Source organism: Poecilia latipinna, unplaced genomic scaffold (assembly GCF_001443285.1).
Source record: "Poecilia latipinna isolate Pla-1442-1.1 unplaced genomic scaffold, P_latipinna-1.0 Scaffold559, whole genome shotgun sequence".
Lineage (NCBI taxonomy): Eukaryota > Metazoa > Chordata > Actinopteri > Cyprinodontiformes > Poeciliidae > Poecilia > Poecilia latipinna.
Window position 1 is genome coordinate 202251 of NW_015113175.1, and position 17357 is coordinate 219607.

The window sequence follows — 17357 nt, forward strand, 5'->3', positions numbered from 1 at the left end:
TTTTTTTTTTTGTTTTTTTGTTTTTTTTGTTTCATGAGTCATAAAAATGGTGATTTAACTTCTTATTTTTCCCCCTCATCTTGCAAATGCTTAGAAGGCATCATCTTCTAAAGCATCATTAAAACTTTAAAACAAGGTTTAATGATGCTGTAGGATAAAAGAAAGGCTTGTTTTTAGTGTTTTAAACATTACAGATTTTCTTCATAAAGCTTTAAAAATGTCGGCTCAGTGTTGAAACGTGCAAAAACCGAAGAAATTGTACTGCAAATACATTAAGTTGCAAGAATTTAGACATAACATTTTATGCTAACTGATGATTTCTACTTTTTCTCCTCCTTTTTCCATCAACTACATAAATCACACACTTTTCTTCCACGACTCTCTGATGACCTCCACCAATTCTCCCCGTCTTTTCCAATTGTGCGGCTCTCCTTTCATCTTTACTTCCATCAACATGCTTTTCTCCTTCGTCTCTGTTGTATTATCGCTACTCCTTAATGCACACACACACACACACAACCCCTCAGCTGTTGGAGTGGATCCGTCGCACCATCCCCTGGCTGGAGAACAGGCTGCCTGAGAACACCATGCAGGCCATGCAGCAGAAGCTGGAGGACTTCAGGGATTACCGTCGTCTCCACAAGCCGCCCAAAGTGCAGGAGAAGTGCCAGCTGGAGATCAACTTCAACACCCTTCAGACCAAACTGAGGCTCAGCAACAGGCCCGCCTTCATGCCCTCCGAGGGAAAGATGGTCTCGGTATGTCGCTATGCTTTCAACAAGAACCACATTCTGTACAAACCTTCTCATACTTACGTCTCTGCAGCCTAGTTTCATGTACTTTTTAAGTCTCCTTTGCTTAGTTACAACCTCTGCTGTTCATATTTGCTCCTGGATGTGATGCATTCACTGGTCGGGGGGAAAAATCTGATATTTGATGATCGCCAGTCATGACCGATCAACCTGGAAAAATTGCCAGATCCTTGTCACTGGATGATTTCCTGATGCCTCTGATGTTAATGGATGAACAGCTGCAATGTGAAATTAAAATAGTTTAGGTTACAAACAAGAGTAAAAAAATGTTAACACTTTCTCTAGGCTGAAACCCAGAATAACAACTTTGAGTGCAGCAGAAGATTTGATTCTGATCCAATCAAAAGATAATTTGGATCCAAGATGAGAGTGAATCTGCATGTATTTTCTTCACATTAAGTATTTGTCAAAATTTGATGGTAAATGGATATTATTTTTGTTTGGTAAACCACTACTATTTTCTTGAACAACTCCAATCTCAAAACTTTCCTGGCGGTTTATGCTAATGCTATTTTGTAAACATTTAAAACGCCGCCATGTTTGGATTGGTTCATCATTTACGACGATAGGAGTGATGAACTACACATGGAAGTAGGAGGCAGTTCGCCACCAATTATCTTCCTATGAGAAACGTGTACCAAAAATTCAAAAATATTTTTGACTTTTTAAAAAGAGGTACGTAAAGCATTTTCCGGTGAGAGTCATTATCTAATAGAAATGTAAGTAGTAACAGTATAAACTTTCACATAAATCGCCATAATTATTTTAATTCCTTATCAGTTTAATTTTCTTTGAGTGAAAAACGCTTCAGGAGGAGTATTATTAGTGTTGCACTGCCTCCTCTTCCAATTTCCTGTATAATCAGCTTCTGTAAATCAACCATTAGAAAAAAATTGTTTGAAGGTTTTTAAAGTGTCAACACAAACTGTTTTTTTTTTATTTGTTACTAAAACTGGACATTAAAATGCTAAGCGAAGACACCAGGGAGAAATCCTCAGCATGTAAAATATGACCCTTTAGCATAATCTCACTTTAAAAATTTCTGAATATTCCTTTAAACATGAATGGAGAACTCAAATGTCCATTTAAGGAAGAGCTGAAGCTATATTATCTAAAATTAGCCTCAAATGGATTTATTCCAAGTGTTCAACATCGGGGCAAGCCTAATTCCAGTGCGGCGTGTCGCCTAAAACAAATACTCAAATGTTTTTGTTGGCTTTGTGCAGGACATCAATAACGCTTGGGGAAGCCTAGAGGGAGCGGAAAAGGGCTACGAAGAGTGGCTCCTCAACGAGATTCGCCGGCTGGAGCGACTCGACCATCTGGCGGAGAAATTCCGACAGAAAGCGGCGATCCACGAAGCCTGGACCGAAGGTGCTGAGCCGTTACCAAAAACAAAAAAATAAATCCTCCATCTTCTTAAAGTGACGCAGTTAGCTTCTCTACATCTAAAATGGGTTCGTAGTGACATTTCTGGTTTCCTGCGCAGGTAAGGAGGACTTGCTGCAGAAGCGAGACTACGAGACTGCCTCTCTGTCAGAGATCAAGGCTCTGCTGAAGAAACACGAGGCCTTCGAGAGCGACCTCGCCGCACACCAGGATCGCGTGGAGCAGATCGCGGCGATAGCGCAGGAGTTAAAGTAAGATCCGATAAACGGTAGAGAGAGGACGAGTGGACAGGAAACCATCAGCATGCCAGAAAGTGAGGACTGGTTTTGTTCTGCAGTGAGCTGGACTACTACGACTCCCCCAGTGTAAACGCTCGCTGCCAGCGGATCTGCGATCAGTGGGACGCACTGGGAGCCATGACCGTGAAACGCACTGAGGCACTGCAGGTGAACCTTGCTGAAAGCTGCGGTGCTGCCGGAGTGTTACTTGTGATTGGTTGGGAAATAAAACCAAAGTGAATTCTTGTTTCTCTGAAACACTGGGTGTCAAAAAAAAATCCTTTGTGTTCTTCATATCTCACCAGAGAACTGAGAAATTGCTTGAAACTATCGACCAGCTGTACCTTGAGTTTGCCAAAAGAGCAGCGCCGTTCAATAACTGGATGGAGGGCGCCATGGAGGACCTGCAGGACACTTTCATCGTTCACACAATTGAAGAAATCCAGGTGAGCAAGGAGCTAAACCGGTCCGAACCAAACAAGAATTTATTTAATAAGGTAATGTTAAAAATGTGCTAAACAGAGTTGGCCTTCAAAGACTTGAGACTTGATTTGAGCTGGATCCTTACAAACTTGACACTCAACTTGGGGTGAAAGCCTCGAAATTTGAGTTGAACTTCTTACCGTACTGTGCAGTACTGTGAACTTACCGTACTGTGTCGCACGGTAAATTGCTTGGCGGAAAACGGTATTCACGTCAAACCGTTTTGTTTTTGATGCCAAGCTGATGAGGTTGGGAATCGGCGCAACCAGTCCCAAGGATTCTGGTGGACTTTACTGCTGCACAAAGTAGACCTCCGCTTGTACAGATTGCTGCCCTGGTGGAGAAGAAACGGGAAAGGCACCCAACCAGCTCTTCGAACTTGCTTTGTATCCATTCGGCTTGTGGGAAGTGAAGGAATTTGTCAGGAGAAACGAAGGTGATCCGTACGTTGGACTCTCAGAATACGTACGGTTCGTCTGAGGAGTACGTGGGAACCTTTAGACTTGATTTGGACCCTAAGGGACGTCAGACTTGGCTCAAACTTTTACCTTTTACAGATTTAAGACTTCAACTTGTCCCCATCAGTCCCAAACCTGAACTTTGCGTTAAAAGCTTTAAGAGTTGATTCGGAGTTGGGCTTTGGGAGTCCTCCCACTTTATTTGGTGACTCAATTAAGTGATTATTTATTGAAGTGTGGCACCTAAAACAGTGACGCCATCTGCAGGCATCAGTGTTTCAGCAGTGAAATCCCTATTGAACAGAAGTCTTGGTGATTCCTCTCAAGCTACATTCCAAAATAACATAAAGAAACTTAAAATCTCATTTTTGTTGTTGTTTAAGAGCTCTGTCTATTGTCCAGGACAAACTTGGCCAAAGTAGGAAGGAACGTGGTGCTGGTGTGTTCAAGGTGTACATACTTTAATGTGTTCTCTTCAAGCTAAAATGAAAACTGTCACCGTTTCGGTTTATCCCACAGAAGAAGACGGGAGTCCATGCTTTTTCAGACGTCTGTTGTTGTTTCAGGGACTGAGCACAGCCCATGAGCAGTTCAAAGCCACACTGCCAGAGGCTGACAAAGAGCGCCAGGCCATCCTGGGCATCCACAATGAGATCGCCAAAATCGTGCAGACCTATCATGTGAACATGGCCGGCACCAACCCCTACACAACCATCAACCCACAGGAGATCAACGCTAAATGGGATAAGGTACTGGTACACAGAGATCTCTTTCTTCTTTCACTTTAAGACAGAGTGATTGCTCAGTTTGTTCTCTTTTTTTTCTTGTTTTTGTTATAAAAATCTCTTGGGCTTTTTTTTTTTACAATTTTAACTCCAATCTGCAGGTCAGGCAGCTGGTGCCTCAGCGAGACCAGGCTCTGATCGAAGAGCACGCCCGGCAGCAGAACAACGAGCGTCTGCGCAGGCAGTTCGCCACACAGGCCAACGTCATTGGGCCCTGGATACAGACCAAGATGGAGGTTGACAACTTTACCTCTCACTGATCATATATATAACAAAAACTTCATGACGAGGTCAAATGTGAAAACTTGTGGTGAGGCTGTAAAAGCCAGACATCTCATGGCGTTGTCCGTGCACCTGAGCAGGAAATCGGCCGGATCTCGATCGAAATGCACGGCACCTTAGAGGACCAGCTGACGCACCTCCGCCAGTACGAGAAAAGCATCATCAACTACAAGCCAAAGATCGACCAGCTGGAGGGAGACCACCAACTCATTCAGGAGGCTCTCATCTTCGACAACAAACACACCAACTACACAATGGAGGTAAATGTTTGCGACGGATCAAATCCAGTCCTCCTGATGATGCTGATCTCCACTGAAATATGGATTATTTGACACAGGGTATCTGGAGTCTTAAATTTGAAATTAAAGCCTTAAAATGTCTAAGATTCATAATAAAAAATGTAAGCTGGCCTTAAATACATTAATCACCATATTCTATGTAGTTTATTTTTCTCGCTGGACTTTGTCAGGCAAACGTTTGAGTCGCATCCAGAATTTCTCAAGCCATTATGTCAATTGAAGTTGTTGAGGCTGCTGCTGACTAGCAGCTAATAATATACCCTTGTTAGCTGGCTAGCTTTTTGTTTTATGTCCATCATGGGTAAATGTAAGCTGGTGGGTTGATGCTAAACACAAACGGTTCTATCAAAGCATTTTCATGGTTTAAAATGGCTCAGTCAAATTGACATATGAATTCAGCTCCATGCCAAACTTCTTATCCATTTTATTGGTTAAAAAAAAAAAGAAATTGGTGCATTATTTAATATTTCTGCTTCCGCTTCACATTTACAGGCTACTTCCAGTTAGTCTGACATAAAATCCCAGTAAAGTACATGGACATTGGTGACCTTAATGTTGGAAAATATTGAAGGAAATTTATCACCAGACGGGCCTAAAATATTATGACATCCCAGAATGCATCAGGGTTGCATTTCCCTGAAATTGGTTCTAAATGGAACCAAAGTGAAGACTGACGCTCAGATCCAGGCCTCTCCCACCCCTTCATCATCCTCTTCCTCTTCTCCCGGTCTCTCTCTGCCGTGCAGCACATCCGTGTGGGCTGGGAGCAGCTACTCACCACCATCGCCCGCACCATCAACGAAATTGAGAACCAGATCCTGACACGAGACGCCAAGGGCATCAGCCAGGAGCAGCTCAACGAGTTCCGCGCCTCCTTCAACCACTTCGACAGGGTCAGTACCGAGTCGCTCCGCAGAGCCGCGGCCAGAGGGACGGCTGACCGTTCAATCCTTACAAAGGGTTTTGTGGGAACCAATCAGAGAATAGATGCAGAACAAAGTCATGGATTTATCATGGAACTGTTGTAGGAAAATACTCAAATGCGTAAGAAACGTGGTAACACTTTATTTGACGGGGTGTTTAAGACTGACATGGCAGTGTCATGAACATAAAGAAATCTTTATGAATGTCTGACTGTTGTCATGAAGTGTCAGTTGGTGAATAATGACACTTTTAATGCAAAGTTGCTCTAAAGGTTGCTTTGAAAGTCCATTAAAAGTGTCAACTTTGCATTAAAGTGTCATTATGAAAAATGTAGAGATCTGGAACTTCATCTGAAATTTAATCTATAACGTGAAATAATCTTAAGTAGTTAAATTCTAACTGGACAGACATTTAAAATTAGAGCCTATTAAACAACATAAGATATTACTATTTGACTAAAATTCATCCAAGATTGGATGAGTAAATCAGAAAAAAAATAAAAAAAATTTAAAACAAAAACAGACGAATGAATAGAAACAAAATAAATAGAGAATTACTGATTTAAATAGAATTGAGTAAGCATGCCTAACAGTGAGATAAAGGGGAAGACCGCTAAAGAGAATAACATGGAAAACTGCATATAACCCCTATGTCGACTCAATGAAGCTGACCTCCATCCCATCCTGTGATGTCAGAGTCCTGGGTTCGTTCCAGCAGCAGGTAAGTCTCCCTGACGTCACACCTGCTCCTGGCAGGTCCTGCCAGCATCCAGAGCAACTCAGAAGTCATTTAACTCGGCTTTTGAAATGACAAAGGAAAGTCGTAGTGAGCTCTAAACAAGGAAACAATGATCCAGATTAGTTTGTGTTGAGGGGAAAGTTTTAACAGGCTTCTATGATTTTGTCCTTGCGGCCATGATGCAAATCTCGTGACCGTAGACGAGGATCAGAACAGGAAATCCAGGAGCATTTCTTCAGGTTAGACGCAGATCCATCCAACTATCTCACTCTCTGTCTGACCAAACGCACAAACATGACAACATGCAGCTGGAGTGTAAACTTTTCCTAAGAAACTCAGAAAGGTGATTCGTTATTTTTGGGGTGAATCTCGTCTATTAATGTATGTAAATAGTTTTTTGGGGGTTTTGGTAATTTAAAGACTTGATTCATTTGTTGCATATTCAAAATGAATGTTTGTTTTTAATCATGTTTTTTTTTAGGTTTCTGTTTTAAAGGAAAGAAAATCAAACAGTTTGTCTTTTTTATGCTGGAGTACTGAGGCCACGCTAAGAAATAAATAAAATAGAAAAATAACATTTCGAGAATAAAGTCATAAGATTACGACAATAAAGTTGTAGCATTACCAGAATAAAATCTTAATATTTTGAGAACTCTTGCATGAGAAAACATCTTCCATAAAACAAGGAATGCTGAGCATCTTGTGAATTAGGAAACACTTAATCTGTTAACATTTACCACAGCTGTAAGACTTCTTTTTTGTGTCAGAGTCCTCATAATATTTTGACTTCACTCTGGTGATTTTATGACTTTATTCTCGTTTTATTTTGACTTTTTTCTCGTACAAACTTATTCTCGATATCCTACGACTTTATTCACGTACGAGTTTATTCTCAAATTATCTCAGCCATTTTTCCCGTGCGACTTTACTCTCACACTCATAATTTTGTGATTTGCTCTCGTATTACATATTTATATTTTTCTTAGCATGGCTCTCATACTCCGTCGTACTTCTTAGTTCCTGCATTGTTGTTGTTGTTGTTCTGTTTCTGTGCCATTGACGATATGAATAATCCCACCTGGAGGCCCTGTGATCCGCCCGCCCCGCTGCACATTAACGCCTCTGAATGCCTCGCCAAGCATGGCAGCGCCGCTGCCACCATGTGTTCACCTGCCCGGTCCTAATCGATATGCACTGTGTTCTCTGTTTTCTGTCTCTTATGCATGGCCCTCTCCCTTCACCCTCACCTTCCTCTTCCTCCCCTCCCCTCTCCCGTGCATGGTGCACTACCTCCACCCAACCACCTACCCGACACCCCACAACCCTTCCCCGTTTCCCCCTCGCCATCACTGATTGGGCTGTATGTGTTGCTGCATGGCCTGTGGCCCCTCCCCCACACACCAGGACCACTCGGGCACTCTAGGCGCGGAAGAGTTCAAGGCCTGCCTGATCAGCCTGGGCTTCGATATCGCCAACGACGCGCAGGTATTTGATCGTAGCCACACTCCCGCAGTGCGAGGTTTAACTGAAGTTTTTTTTTTCTTTTCTTTTCTTTTCTTTTCTCTTTTGCACTTTCCTCTGTTATCCCTCCTTCTCTTCCTGTGTTTTTGTCTTTACTCTTCCTGTTTGAACTCTCTGTTTTCCCCACACTTTGCTTAAAAATCTTCTCACTCGAACCTTTCTTCTCGTGATTTCTTTTCCTTTCCCTCCCTCTGCTGTACTTCGCCTCTCCTGCTGGTTATGTTTGTCTGTCGCTGACTTTGTAGAAGAGAACAGGAATCATGGATGCAGAAGACTTCAAAACCTGCCTTATCTCCATGGGTTACAACCTGGTAAAGCATTGAGCACTCTTCAAGTATGAACATGTCTCTGTGTGAGAGCCGGACCACTTGGAGTTGGTAATGGATGTAGATTTAATGAGATTTAAAACAAGAAAAGTGGACAATCTGGATGTTTTAGGGCTGCAACTGGTGATTATGTTAGTTATTGATTTATTCTGACGATTAATTGATTAATCGGATTTCAAAAGATTCCTTTAGTGAATGCTTGATCGTTTGTAGCAAAGGATGAATCTGCAGCTTTAAAAACACTTCTAATGTCAACATGTGAAAATATGTTCTTTCAAAAATTGACCTTTCTTTGAGTCTGTATGATGTACTGGTTGACAATTATTTCAATAATTGATTAATCATGATTTATCCGATTAATTGTTTCAGCCTTGTGTTAAATTATGTCATTTTCTGAATAGTTATTTTTTTCAAATAGATGAAAATCTCTTCTTCACAACCTGAAGTTTAAGGTGTAAATTCTCAGCTATCTTTACGCACTTCGATTTACCCGTTTTTGTATGACATCGTCCGACTACAGCTGCTTTACCGTGACCTGTCTGTCGCCACCAGGGGGAAAACGAGTTCTCCCGCATCATGAGCGTAGTGGACCCCAACAGAATGGGCATCGTCACTTTCCAGGCCTTCATAGACTTCATGTCCAGAGAGACGGCCGACACGGACACAGCCGACCAGGTCATGGCGTCCTTCAAGGTTCTCGCTGGGGACAAGGTACGGTACACAGAGCTACTCAGAAAACCCAACAACCCGCTGCAGTGCAACAGGGTATAGGTAGAGAAAAGATTAGTGAGATTTTATGGGACAGACCAAATCAAAGTGGAAAGAAAATAAAGTGGTTCATTTTTCTTAATCTGTCTGAAAAGTATGAGATGCGTTTCTATTTATCCCCCCAAATTAATTTATTGCAGATCGTTGATCAGCCAGAAAACTGCAATCGGTGCTCTCTAGCTCTGTCACAATAAGTTTTCTGGGTGATAAATTGCAATGGAACTTATAATAAATTATGGTTTTGTTTTATGAGACTATTTTGAAATGCTATATCAATAATGGGGTAATAATGCAAATTCACTGTCTCAAAGACCAATAAGCTTAAATTTTGTAAAGAACTATAGAAGCACTAGAGCTGGATGACATTTTAAATATTAAAAAATTCAATACAACAACCAAAACCATAAATGAAATGGATCCAATGAATCTACTGGACATAATCTGACATGTCAAAATTGAACCTCGGTTTTTCCTGACTCTCTGCAGAACTACATCTTGGCTGACGAGCTGCGCCGCGAGCTGCCCCCAGACCAGGCCGAGTACTGCATCGCGCGCATGGCCCCCTACACGGGCCCCGACGGCGTCCCCGGAGCCCTGGACTACATGTCCTTCTCCACGGCTCTATACGGGGAGAGCGACCTCTGAACACTGGCGTCGGGCGTCCTGACCCAGGACCATCCTCCCCCCGCTCCGTTCACCACCACGTGCTCCGGCCTGCCTCCACTCTCCTGTCCAGCTGCGCTCATTTTTTTTTTTTTTTCTTTTTTGTACGTTTCAGGCCTTATCTTTTTGTCAGTATCTTCCATGTCCTCTCCACCTGTCCAGCTTCGTCACCGCTCCCTCCTCCCCTCCTTCACTCCGTCTTTGTTGTGTTTGCTTTTCATTGCAAAGCAGCGACTCTCCAGGTTTACAAAGAGGGAGAGATAAAATGTGTTGTTTTTTTTTTTTTTTTTTGTCATTGATTTTCTTCAGAAAAATGAATAAAGTTAACATATTTTATTATACTGAACAAAAAAAAGGTATTTTTCTTCACCTGGTTGAAATAAGAGACGGAAAATTGTAATAAAGAAAAAAAAAGTCTGTACTTTGTCAGTTTTTGATACAAGAACACCTGTGTGCATGTGTGTTCTGATCATACTGTGACCAAAGAGTACACGCATACAGCACTCTGTCAAAGTATTCTTACAATTTCTACACATTTGTTGCATCACAACCAAGGCCTTTAAGTTATGTACTGGTGGTGTATATCATAGCAGCACACAAATAAGAAAAATATGGAAATGTGAACAGCTTTTGAAGATTTTCACAATTCTGGGAATTCCTAGTTAAATTGTTGATGACCTCTTGGAAGAAATTTAAGCTCTCCGGCCTCAAAAGTTCACGGCTTTTCTTTAATGACTCTCACATTGGTTCACTGGGTGTAGCTTTTTTCCCCCTAATGAATTAATCATTTAAAAATTACATTTTGTATCATATCGGGTAGGAAAACAGAAGAAACTTGAGGTGGAGGTTTACTGGTTCAACAGGATAGAAATCCCTACATGCTGTTAGGTTTGTAGATTTGCAAAGCAGTTGGAAGAACAATTGGAAAAATACTCACACTTGTTGAAATGAAAAATAGTAGCCTTAAAATATACATTGACATTTTTATTTCTGACGTGAGTGGTATTTCACCAAGTGGTATTTTGGAATAAAACATATTTGTGCAAAAAAAAAAAAAAAACTCATGAAGTGATTTGGTGACGCATAAATATTTTTGCATGTGAAGTTTGTTACCGCCTGAGGCTGATGTATACTATCCCAGAGGTTCAAAATTCAGCGGAAGAGCAACAATGGGAACTAATATTCGTAAACTTGTACCTATCCGGAAGATTTTGATGTCGGACACAGGAAAAAAGCGCTTCCTCTGTTGTGACCTGCTCACCGATGACAACAGAGGAACATGTAGCTGAAGTCATGTTTAGTTGGAAGACACTGCAGAGAAACAAAACCGTCAAGTATGGAGTCCCTATGCTGGTAAGAATGATCTGGTCTGACGTCAGGAGTTTTTACGTACATGAACTGACCGTATCACAGGTTATGTTAGCTAGTTAGCACTTGCATAAACACTCTTATTAGAGTAAATCAGGTAGTTCGCTTGTTGTAGCATAACACAGACAGATATTCATTAGACGTCGAATTCATTATTTTTCCGCTTTAATGCACTAACATTTAATTCTTTTTGACTGTATGCCGCGTCCTTTAGCCACTGTAAAATGACCTTAGATGTAAAACTTGGGGGTGTAACTTTGTATCGTTACACATTAAATATGTGTTGGAAAGCAGTCGACTACTAATGCCTGTTTTAAAAAAAATCTTTCTATAACCATTGTAGTAATACTAGTCAGTAATTGTCAATGTAAACGTCACTAAAATGATTTTTTTAATCATTTGCTTTTTGCCCGTAAAAAGAAAACGGGAAACACTTTTTCATAATAGACAGCTCCAAGCATGCTGCGAGTTTGGACAGTAACCAAAATGATAACCCCACACCCTCTTTCTTCATGTCTTTCTTTCAGCTGCTGGTTATTGGTGGCTCCTTTGGCTTGCGGGAGTTTACTCAAATCCGTTACGATGCCCAGAAAGTCAGAAAACGGGTTTGTACCAAGATAATCTTGATCTCATTCTTAGTGGCGTATTCAGATACGCCTGAGAAAAATTCAAGGCGAAACCCCTGTGTGGCACCGTTACCAGCGTGTGTACTCCTCCTAGTGGCTAGAACTGAAACTGCAAGATTCATGTCGTTAAATTTCAGCGAGGTCAGATTAAATATGGTTTTCCTCTTTCATCTTTAAATAAAATGCGGAAACATTACAAGAAGATGAGCCTTGTTCGTTCACAGTTTTAGTTGTTGTTTATTCATCAGTGTTTTCTGAGGTAAGGTCTTTAATATTGTACAAGGTCATTTGTAATTTAGCATATTGATTATGTCATCAACTAGCATCACGTTGTTCTCCTTCCCCAATTAAACTGAATTTTAGTATGGCTGAGCATTCAACAAAGCTGCTCTTGTTTGAATATGTTTTTAAGTTTTGTTAGCAGGAAGTAAAGTGAGTGTAGGAAACCTGGATAGGAAATTAAGTTGAGACTCTCTATAGTAACTAGTACTAGTTCCACTAGTAAATTATTTCACTTATAACATGGGGGGGGGGAAAGAGTCTTGTTACAAGTGAAACAATCTGCCAGTGGAACTGGTACTTTATAAAATTAGTACAAATAATTACTGACTTGAAACAAACTCCTCTGTCTTGCTGAAAATGTACTTGTTAGTTTTGTCTTATTTGTAGTGTACTAAGATATTTCTACTATAAACTAGACCAAAAGTACTTGGTGAGATTTAGTTTTTTTTGCGGTGCGGTTCAGACGCCCTCACCTCCAAGTTCATTGTGTTCAGTCGTCTCATAAAAGTGAATCTCTGAAAACATCCGGCCATCCATTTTCTGTACACCTTTGTCCTTTTGTGAGGTTAGGAGGGGTGCCGCTGTCTATCTCCAGCGAACATTTTGGGCGAGAGGCTGGGTACGCCCTGGACAGGTCGCCAGTTCTCTGAAAACAGATTTAGATTTTGGTCAGTCTGGAAACACATAAGACTTCGTTTGGATCAAGATATGGACAGTGGTCTCCAATTAAAGACTTCTGACATGGAGAAGGTTTCGTTTTTTTGTATTGTTATTGGATTTGTCATTATAGAAGATTTTGTTAATATTGAATAGGATTCTATCCATTGTCTGTGTTTAAAAAGAAAGTACACCCTCTTTTAACGCAAAACCACAAAATAAAGCAAAAATAGGCTAAATACAACAATAAACCCCTGATATTTAGGAGGTTGCACCTTTTACAACGTTAAAACAAGTACAAGGCTACAGAGTCGAAAGGAAGGTTTAATATTTCACAAAATAGCAACCAGTTAGTTAAAACGACGATTATGTAACCAGAAGGCGTTATGATCTGGCAGTGAGTTCTCTCTTACGCTGACAGACTCAGATATAAGTCATCTGGGTGGGAGCCAGATGGCCGGGCCGTATTTTCTTACGTTACCGCTGATGTGCGGCGGCTGTCGATGGCGGATGAGCGCGCTCTGCCGCGGGCCTTGTATCTGTGGCTCCCCCCTCCTCTCACACACACACACACTCCTTTTGCGAAGGTGTGTGCAGCACACGGACCCGCTCCAAACCCCTGCGGAGTCCAACTTCGCCTCCGCATGTGTGGCTGCGCATGTGATTTAATGTGCTGAATATTTAAAGAGCGGAGACAAGGCGCGTTATTAAAAGCACTCTTCCAGTTTTTGCTTGGGTTGGTATCAGCTGATTACATTAGCCGGCTCTCTCTCAGACATCACATATACGCTGAAACCACCGTCAGAGATTAAGTCCAGTGTGATTAAATTTGCATTTTCTCTTCAGTGATTTAATTCAGCCTGAGGGCCGGGATGAACTTCAAGGCTTTTATTCCTTTCTGGACTTTTTTTTTGTTGTTTTTACCTTTTAATGGCTTCATATTTGAGATGTTTTTTTGTATAAAGTACATCTATTAGACTGTTAATATGATACTAATTTTTAAGACTGTTAATTCTCTAGTTTGACGGCTGCAAAATATTCTATAAATCATTTATTAGCTGTAGTAATGTAATTAGTCAGTCTGGGAATTGTAAAACTCATCTGTCACACACAGAAAACCCTCAGCATTGTTACAGTGGAATATCATTAAAAGTGATGCTCAGGACGGGTTTTCATTTTGGACCCGCTCCTGACCGAGGTCCATTTTAATTGCAAAGTCCTGGACTTTTGACCACAAAAATAAAACTCTGATGAAATCTTTTTATTATTTTTTTGTTTTGTTTTGTCAAACCTTCTCAGATTGGTGCTGAATCAATCGGCTTATTAGGCAGATATAATAAATAGCTCCTTAATTTTGTTCTGACCCAAGTTCATGGTTCTTTACAAACTTGATAACTTGATCAATTTGACTGGCAGCCAGTCAATAAGATGGTCAGATGACATCTCGATTATTTTTTAGCTTAACTTAACATGTATTTGAGAAACGGATGATAAAAAAAACTTATTGGATTTTAAATGTTTTATTATCTGACCAGAGCTACATTTCCCACAAATCCACTGTGCCTCCTTCATAGCTTGTGGGAAACTTCCATAAGTATTTTTTACCATCTTCTTGTCACTCCCACATTGACCTAATTTGTCAAACATATGTCCAGTTGACAGAGCCTTGCACCTGCACCATCTTCATCCACCATTTACTCTTGGTCTGTAAAATACGCACAAGTGTGTGGCTGTAAAGGGACAAAATGTGACATTTACAGGGTAAAAATGGTTCTGCTGCTACTAAGAAAGCAGAATCGCATATTATTTTTGAAGTAAATAGTTGAAGCTACCAGACATATGATCTCATAAGGAAAGCCTTAAAGCAGAAATCTCAGACTGCAACATTAAACTCTCTTTTTTTCCTTTTGTCTCTCTGTCGTCTTGCAGCTGGACCCTTCACTGGAGGCGAAGGTGAATGCAGAGAAGCAGGCGGTCATCCTGGAGGAGGAGTACGAGGTAAGAGACGCTGGGGACAGCTGAACCCGTCTTGGGTTTGCAATCAAGGTGTCTGCGCTTCCTTAGAAAGCCTTAAATCCATGTATCTAAAATGAAGGCCTTAAAATGTCTTAAATTTTGTATTAACAGGACTATTTAATCTTGTATGTTTGTTTTTTCTTGTGGAACTTTTCTTCAGGCAACATTTTGAGTCGCACTCAGACGTCTTCCTTACGTTCTCTGACTTGAAATGGTTGAGGCTATAGCTAACGAGCTGCTAACATGCCCTTGCTAGCTAGCTTTTTTTGCGTATAGCATGGGTGAATTAATCACCAGATGACTGGATGAAGTTTGTACATTTCTCTTTAGACTTTTTAAAAGTCTCTAAACGTCTGAAATTTAAGTTGGTGAAACCTGTAGAAGCGCTCTGTGGAGAATTTTCTGACTACTCAGTGTTGTTGTAGTTGAGATGCTAATTAGCTGCTTCCAGTTGTAACAATATATTGTTTCCACATTTGCTCGTCATACCTTCCCGACAGTAAAGAAGTGGGTGGTTGGGTGGGTCTTGTGCACATTTTATGGTTATTCCTATGCTGGTCGTGTGGCATCTGCAAAGCTTAATCTGCTTTTTAGCAGTGGAAAAACTTCTATCCTGAAGTTAAGAAAGGAAAGAAGTTCATCCTTTTCTGTTTGTTTTTCCTTTCCAGAAGTTGAAGGAGATTCATTTGGACGAGTGGAAGAACATCCGTGGTCCCCGTCCCTGGGAGGACTCCAGGGAGTACCAGGAGCAGCAGCGCAGCAATCTGAGCAAAACACACTGAGGCTCCGGACCGAGCCCACCGCACGCGCTCACACAGACACGCAAAGATCACGCCAGACAGCGCAGGGGCCCGTGGAGACGGCGGCACCGGTGTTTGCTCGGCTCCGGGGGCTCTGAGCACAGCTTGTAAGCCCTTGGCTCGCGTTGGGGCCCGAATCTTTGGGATAGCTCATTTTGGAGTAAATCATGTTGGTTTCTTCTGGCTGTGACACATTCAGAGCTGCTGCTGAAAAGTTTCTGCTTTTAAAATATTGTGGCGGACACAAACATATATGTTTTACACTAGGCTGTAGGCCCTTATTGTGAAGGGGACAGAGCAGAAATGTAGAGCGTGTTGTTCTCCCGTTAAATGTTTTGTTTTGTGGTTGAAAGATATTGAGAATAAAGCGAGACTCAAAATGGTTTTTATCTCTTCCTGCTGATTTCCACATTGGTGAACCAACTTCCACTATATGTAGACTCCTTAAAGGGGCGGTACTGTGTCGTTTCCTGGTACATAGTGCCATTTCATAGCACAATGTGTAGTTCTTATAAAAATGCTTCATATCAAATGAGACATATTTGACCTTGTAATATTAGGCCTTGAAATTAGGCCTCTGTCTCTTTAAAAACTCCTGCTCTGACACTCGGCCTTCATCACATGGCTCCTTTATTAACTCTATAACAGTTTTACCAGTGTTGCACTGAGAAGTAGCTCTCATAACGAATCCACAGGTCCACCAGGTGTTTGCTAATTGTCTCTGGCTAGTCTGAAGGAGCTGAGCGGGAGACGACTGCTCTGAGAGGAGGAGCTCTGTCTTGAGGGCGGGGCTAAATTCATCCAAGCGTTCTGTACAGCTGAATGGTTGCCATGGAGATTAAAGGATTTCTCAAACATTGACAAAAGAATCAAAGCAACACTCCAGGTAGGTTTTTGATGAGGGAGTAACATCACAGCATGATGTAAAATGCAAAAAGAAGTTAATTTTACATCATAATGCGCCTTTAAAAACTGTCACTAGGGTTACAGCGACAGTTGCAATAAACAGCCAACAGGTGGCGTTTTACTTCCCTCTTACAGAAAATGTACATGTGATTTTTCTGTTTCAATAAATTATTACTGGTTTTCCTAAAAGTGATATTTTCTCCCTTTTTTCTTTTTAGCAAAAAACAAAAACACGAATAAAGTCTGTTTACAAGGATATTGCATTGATTCACCTGCTGAAAAATTGAAAAGAATAAATGACACCAGAGCTCAGCGTTTCCTCGGGCTCTCCGTGTCTCAGGAGTAATCTGTTTCTCTGACAGTTATTACTGCTCACCGCAGCGGACTGATTGTGTTTGTTATGAAAATAGTATTACAGGTGCGTGCTTTTTTTTTTTTTTTAATCAAACAAAATAACAGCATTTTTCGCTGTTCTTTTACATGCATACGGGTGTTCAGCGGTCTAACGAGCAGGTGGAAACGTCTGAAATAAGCTGCCACTGTGTGACGTTTTCTCTCGTCGCGATTTTATGGCGATGACGTTTTCGAATCGCTCAAAACGACGTCGGAAGCAGACAGCAACTTAAATGTATAAAGGATGATTCTTTCCGGTAGCGAAGCTGCTGCTGCATTATGATCACCTTTAATCCGACACTAACCAGGTTGTTTAGGTGCTTGGCTGTCAGGCTGGGAGTTTTAGCATTTGTTTTTCTGGAAAATCACGTTTTGTTCTTCAGTATTCAAAGAAGAATTTTATTATTTTTGAAATTCTTTTTTTCTTTTTTTTAATGCCCAGAATTGTTTTTCTTCAACAAAAGAAAATTCAAAGTTTTAGAAATTAGCTTGAAAAAATTATTTTGAAACTTTTCATTCAGTTTTTTTTGTTTTTGACCAAATAGTTTATGTTTTGAGAAACTCCTATGGTGACAATTTCATC

The 17357-nt window shown here is 41.0% G+C and overlaps 2 protein-coding genes and 1 long non-coding RNA gene across 7 annotated transcripts in view; 2 read left to right on the top strand and 1 right to left on the bottom strand.

Moving 5' to 3' along the window:
• Positions 1–10144, top strand: part of actn1 (actinin, alpha 1) — a 72744-nt gene extending 62600 nt beyond the window's left edge. For 2 of the 5 annotated variants that reach the window (XM_015041586.1, XM_015041585.1), the window contains exons 10-22: positions 528–758; positions 2039–2186; positions 2302–2452; positions 2539–2647; positions 2785–2925; positions 3987–4169; positions 4307–4441; positions 4568–4747; positions 5533–5679; positions 7853–7933; positions 8215–8280; positions 8848–9006; positions 9550–10144. In XM_015041586.1, the coding sequence (XP_014897072.1) occupies positions 528–758; positions 2039–2186; positions 2302–2452; positions 2539–2647; positions 2785–2925; positions 3987–4169; positions 4307–4441; positions 4568–4747; positions 5533–5679; positions 7853–7933; positions 8215–8280; positions 8848–9006; positions 9550–9708 (1890 nt within the window). In that variant the 3' untranslated portion in view covers positions 9709–10144. The remainder of the gene's footprint in view (positions 1–527; positions 759–2038; positions 2187–2301; positions 2453–2538; positions 2648–2784; positions 2926–3986; positions 4170–4306; positions 4442–4567; positions 4748–5532; positions 5680–7852; positions 7934–8214; positions 8281–8847; positions 9007–9549) is intronic. The other 3 variants (XM_015041588.1, XM_015041589.1, XM_015041587.1) reach the window with 2 other exon arrangements.
• The window catches only part of LOC106953080 (uncharacterized), a 21470-nt gene continuing 7044 nt past the window's right edge, over positions 2932–17357 (bottom strand). Inside the window, exon 3 of the long non-coding RNA XR_001426115.1 lies at positions 2932–3250. This is a non-coding gene — a long non-coding RNA (uncharacterized LOC106953080). The remainder of the gene's footprint in view (positions 3251–17357) is intronic.
• Positions 10915–15859, top strand: cox16 (cytochrome c oxidase assembly factor COX16). Its single transcript, XM_015041606.1, has 4 exons — positions 10915–11079; positions 11622–11699; positions 14589–14657; positions 15344–15859. The coding sequence occupies exons 1-4, from the start codon at positions 10990–10992 to the stop codon at positions 15455–15457; spliced, it is 351 nt and encodes a 116-aa protein (XP_014897092.1). The 5' UTR covers positions 10915–10989; the 3' UTR covers positions 15458–15859.

Excerpts from the sequence above, each read along its gene's own strand:
- cox16 (XM_015041606.1), top strand. The coding sequence starts at position 10,990 with ATGACAACAGAGGAACATGTAGCTGAAGTCATGTTTAGTTGGAAGACA. Across the intron at positions 11,080-11,621 it reads AGTATGGAGTCCCTATGCTG|CTGCTGGTTATTGGTGGCTC; the intron begins GTAAGAATGATC and ends TCTTTCTTTCAG. Across the intron at positions 14,658-15,343 it reads TCCTGGAGGAGGAGTACGAG|AAGTTGAAGGAGATTCATTT; the intron begins GTAAGAGACGCT and ends TTTCCTTTCCAG.